This window comes from Austrofundulus limnaeus, unplaced genomic scaffold (genome assembly GCF_001266775.1).
Source record: "Austrofundulus limnaeus strain Quisiro unplaced genomic scaffold, Austrofundulus_limnaeus-1.0 Scaffold1504, whole genome shotgun sequence".
Classification (NCBI taxonomy): Eukaryota; Metazoa; Chordata; class Actinopteri; order Cyprinodontiformes; family Rivulidae; genus Austrofundulus; species Austrofundulus limnaeus.
Window position 1 is genome coordinate 33,999 of NW_013953906.1, and position 4,999 is coordinate 38,997.

The 4,999-nt window shown below is 38.8% G+C and overlaps 2 protein-coding genes across 3 annotated transcripts in view; one reads left to right on the forward strand and one right to left on the reverse strand.

The window, feature by feature from the left end:
• The window catches only part of LOC106535604 (ADP-ribosylation factor-binding protein GGA1), a 10,094-nt gene extending 8,504 nt beyond the window's left edge, over positions 1-1,590 (forward strand). For both annotated transcript variants that reach the window (XM_014032648.1, XM_014032647.1), the window contains exon 17: positions 238-1,590. In XM_014032648.1, the coding sequence (XP_013888102.1) occupies positions 238-296 (59 nt within the window). In that variant the 3' untranslated portion in view covers positions 297-1,590. The remainder of the gene's footprint in view (positions 1-237) is intronic.
• A 726-nt stretch (positions 1,591-2,316) lies between these two features.
• Positions 2,317-4,999, reverse strand: part of ddx17 (DEAD-box helicase 17) — an 11,498-nt gene continuing 8,815 nt past the window's right edge. Inside the window, exons 13-14 of the mRNA XM_014032649.1 lie at positions 4,440-4,673; positions 2,317-4,198 (exon numbers count right to left, since the gene is read on the reverse strand). Coding sequence (XP_013888103.1) covers positions 3,714-4,198; positions 4,440-4,673 — 719 coding nt within the window. The 3' untranslated portion in view covers positions 2,317-3,713. The remainder of the gene's footprint in view (positions 4,199-4,439; positions 4,674-4,999) is intronic.

Genomic DNA, 4,999 nt, shown 5'->3' on the forward strand with positions numbered 1-4,999 from the left:
GCAAATAAAGTGAAACATTTAGAAAAATATAAAAGTTATAAAAACCAAAGGCTTCAGCATCCATCTTTTGAATGAGCTGAACGTTTTGATTTACTAGAGGCTAAAATTGCACAAAGTTTGCAGAAATAGTCCAAGAGTCAAAGAGCAGAAAGTATTTATTTCCCCTCTTTGTTTACTTTAAGACAAACTCACCCAACCAGATTGATTTGAACCGTTTGTTTTTTGTTTTTCTTTCAGGAAAAAGTGCGTTTGCGCTACAAACTGACTTTCAAGCTGGGCAACAAATGTTACGATGAGTCCGGCGACGTCGACGAGTTCCCCCCTCCGGACTCTTGGGGGAACCTTTAGTGGAGATCGACGAGTCGCCTGTCTTCTGGTCTCCGAGTCGTCCTTCAGRGCCGATTAAGGCCTGACGACTTGATGAAGTGACGGACATGAGAGCAGCTGTGGAAAAACCCCGTTTACCTGGTGCCTTCTTTGTCCATCGTGTCATTGTTGCTGAGTTGAGTATCTTTTCTTTTCTCCAACAGTTCCTTTAAATATGAACTCAAACATCAGAAACCTTTGAGGGAACACGTGAACCTTTAGAAACTGAAACTCATATATCTTTGAGCGAGTCCCACGTTGTGTGAATTAACAGCTGGTGTTGGAGTATTTTTCTGCACATTACAGTACATCTAAATAAATCCCATCACACATGTTATTTTACTTTATACAGTTAAACTTCCTGTCAAGCTGTTCATAGATTTACACACTGACTTTTATCTATAAATAGTTGAGAAATAAAGAGTAATAAAGAGTAATAAATAAAAACTCCTGTTTAACTCCTCTACACATAAATCTGTTCTGGTTTTGAAGAACTGATCTGATTGGTTGTAATCAAAGTATTTTGGAAGCACAAATAAAGAAGTTATTTAATGTTTGTGTTTTTCCACAGCGGATGGTTTGTTTTGTCCAGAAAAGTACAGATTTGAGGTTTTGTTTTATTCAGTCGACGTGCTGAATACCAGAAAATGTTTCATTTTTTATATATTTGTTTGTCCCCACCCTGTGAAGCATTTGATCTTTCTTTCCCTTTGATTTCTGCACTTTTAAGAGACTTTTTGTTTCACTCAGGATTTTCTTTTCACAATTTAAACTCTTATGCACTAAATTTGTTTTTGCACAAATAATCATTCCCTTTCAGTCACTGAGTTTCTTGTCTTTTTACCACTGATTAACCCAAAGAGGGACTCGTGAGGTCCTAAGTTCACGTCACACCTGGTCTGATCCTGCCACATGTGCCTGAGGTTCCAGTTTTTGTTCTGCTCTGTACATAAATGATTTGTTTTCATGTTTGTGTTCTTGTCTGAAAGGACTTTGTCAATTAAATGACATCAGATGCTGTTAAATAATCTTTATAATATCCACAGATGTAACTATGAACACCTCTGAGAAGATTAAAATAAAAGTATATTGGAGAAGGATGGCCTTTGCTTGAAGGTGGAAATAACTTGTTAAACTGCAGAAATGAGTTTTGAGTATTAAAATGTTGACAGCTCATTATCAAACAGATTAAACAAGAACTTTTGTTTTTCTGCTAGAAACTCACTAAAGTCTCCATTTTTGACTCCAAAGCACAAACATTGATCATGAATGTACAGCAGATGGATAGGAGCTTATATAAAAAAAGGTTTTTGTAACGATTTATGATCCTTAGTTCAATGTTCTCAAACAAGTTTCATTTTTGTGAAACTGAGTATAATGTTGAGGTGACAGTTTGCAATGTATGGCACAAAAATGAGCATATATTACATATAAATAACATATATATTTGGGAGTTGTAGAAGGTCATAGCATAAACAAAAACTGAATACTGTGCAAACATTTTGAATAGTCTCATTTCTTCATTTTCCTCTAAAGACAAATCTTGAACACAATGAATGACAGTGCTGGTTTAAAAGTCACTTTATGTTCGTTATATTTTATAAATTGGAAAATTCTGTTTGAACTGATTACTTTTTTAGAAAATTAATAATTGTTGGTAAGACAGGTTTTTCATACTCTTTTCTCTTTAATTTCATGAATTTAAACTCTGAAGGAACCCTCGGAATGTCTTAAATTAATAAAAATAGAATAAAAAAAAAATCTAGATTTTAAATAATGCAAATTTGATCCAAAATGACATTTGTAAAATCTAAAAACATGGGAATTACTTTAAGAATCTTCACAGGATGAGTATATGTATGATTTATTGTGCAGCCCAAAGTACATATTGAGCTGAACCCAAGATCGTAGCATAAAAATATTCTCTGAGGAAAAAAAAAAATCAACCAGGACATCTCAAATTGTTTATTTAGGAAAACACTGTAAAAAGAACACAGGAAATGACAAAACAAGCATCTTTTTTTTAATACAAACTTCATTTAGACCTGAAACACAACAGGAAACAGTAAAGGCATGCATGACTCAACAAATCATTCAATTCTAATACAACAGAGCCTAAAAAATAAGAATCAAAGAATGTTTAAAACTACTAAAAATATCCACAAACAAGTTTGCATGGGCTAAAATATAAGTCACTCTGAACATGAGCAAAGCTTCAGGAGAGGTTGGAATGTGACTGGGTAGGTTTTAATGTTTTTCTTATTGTAGATCTGGGCCTGTTTTTATCAAACTTCTTAGAGTGGATTTTTAGACTTAAGTGTTGAAAATTTATTAGATTTCAGTGAAAGAGGACACAATGCTGTCAAAAGTCTTAATTTTTTTATTTTCCCCTGGTGAAGGTGGATTTTTCTATTATGTTTTCTTTCTTTAACACAAACCTCATGAATTAATTCATAATTAATTTCATTTAAAAAAAGTGTGTGTTTAGGGGGGTGGGGGGTCTCAGATCAAGCAGGTAACAAAGCGGGGTGTGTGTGTGTGTGTGTGTGTGTGTGTGTGTGTGTGNGTGTGTGTGTGTGTGTGTGTGTGTGTGTGTGTGTGTGTGTGTGTGTGTGTATGTGTGTGTGTGAAGGGTGTGTTGTCTGTGGACAATACCTCAGGCTCTGAGACGTAAAATAAGAAAACCTTTAAGCTGCCGTTTTTGAGATAATCTGCAAGCTTTTCTTTATTCATAATATGTAAATTATGACAATCAGCTCAACGTGACCTGTATGAACAATATTGTGTCGAATGTGAACTTCTTTTAGGATTTTCAGTTTTATCTTGACATTTCTCTGAGAATCTTCTTGAACATGAAATCCGATGCAGTGATTGGTCCTTGCCAGGGTTTTGTAGCGATGTCATCAAAGTGTCGTAAATCAGCTCTAAGACACTTAAGATTTACACTTTGTTTAAAGTCAGACTGAGACCCTTGTAAATGACTTCAGTCTCAGCTTTTAGCTAAGTCCATACTTAACAGCATTAAGAGTAATTCTAAGAAGTTATATAAAGGCAGGCCCAGAACCTCAAACTACTGAAGTTTTAACCTTAGTTTGTTTTGACCCAATTTAATAACAACTGACAGCTCAAATTAACATTTTACAGCTGACTGTAGTGATTGTGGTTTATGGTTGTAAGAAGCTAAAGTAAAAATCAATCTGCGATGTGGAAATGGAGATGATTTGATGCATAATGCACGTTATTAAAACCTCCCTGGATCGAACACTTTAAACTCCTGACAGTCGAAGACGACAGTAAAACAGAGTTAGACAGAAAGCTGCACAGGTGAACTCACTGCTCGCTCACCGTTACTTACGGGGAGGTTGTGGCCCRGGAGGAGGAGGTGGGGGGGAGGAGAATGGGTACTGAGGTTGCCCCATAAAGCCCATGAGCGGGGGCTGTGGGGGGGCGAACTGCTGCGCCATCAGAGGCTGTGGACCCCCTGACTGCGGTGGGGCAGGAGGAGGCTGGGCCTGACCGAACTGACCCTGCTGCTGCTGCTGCTGCCCGGACTGATCCTGACCGCCGCCGGGCTGACCCCCCCCACTGCGGGTGTGGTAGCCCCCACCGCCGCCGTTGTTGCTGCTGTTGTTGTAGCTCTGGTACTGATCCGAATCAGAGTTGTAGTTGTTCCTGTGGTCCCGGCTTCTGTCCCTGTAGGAGGAGGACGAGGAGCGGTTTTCGTTGCGGTTGTCTTTGCCGCCTCCGCCCGTGCGCATGCGGCGATCGCACTCATCCTGATACATGAGGTTGGGGTTGTTGGAGCTGCTGCCACGATAACGCATCCTGCCCCCTGCGTGGGAAAAAACAAAACAAAAGCTTTCAGACATGAGAGGAGATGAGATTTAAACTAATTTAGACACAATCTCAACTAATCATTCTCCTGATGTTTCACCATCCTCTTCAGACCTTTAAGAAATGCTTCAACTTTACACGGCCTAACTTCTCAACATTTATTGTCACAATGGGTCTAAATTACCCACCCGATCTCATCAGACCCTGCTTGTTTCATGAAGCCATAAAATCCTTCTTACCGCCTCCTCCTCCGCGACCGGAGTCCACCAGCTGAAGCAGTTTGGGGTTGATAGCTTGCCGGGCTTCCTCCAGCACCCGGACCAGATCTCGGGCCTGTCGCAGGTTTCCCGGGGTGAAGAAGGTATAAGCCGTGCCCTTGTTGGTGCTGCGGGCTGTGCGGCCGATACGATGGACGTAATCCTCGGAGGAGTTCGGATAGTCATAGTTGATGACAAACTTTACGTCTTCCACGTCTTTTGATGGATTGATTTTAAGAGCATGATGGGAAGGAAAAGAAGACGTGTGTCAGGAGGGGGAGTGGCTTTGGAAAATAATTATTTGGAGAATTTTAATGAATACTGCGATGAAATTAAAGGAATCCACGATTAGTTGTAACATTAGACTTTATTTGATTAACATATATTTTAACTGTAAAATAAAGACTGTAAAAATATGTAGGATGTTTAGTTTTGTAAATTTTTTAACTAAATTTTTCAAAATATATTCAAGGACTGCCATTTAATTTACACACAAAGCATTCTGGGTAAATGATGACATCGACAGGTCCTCGGTACAAGGC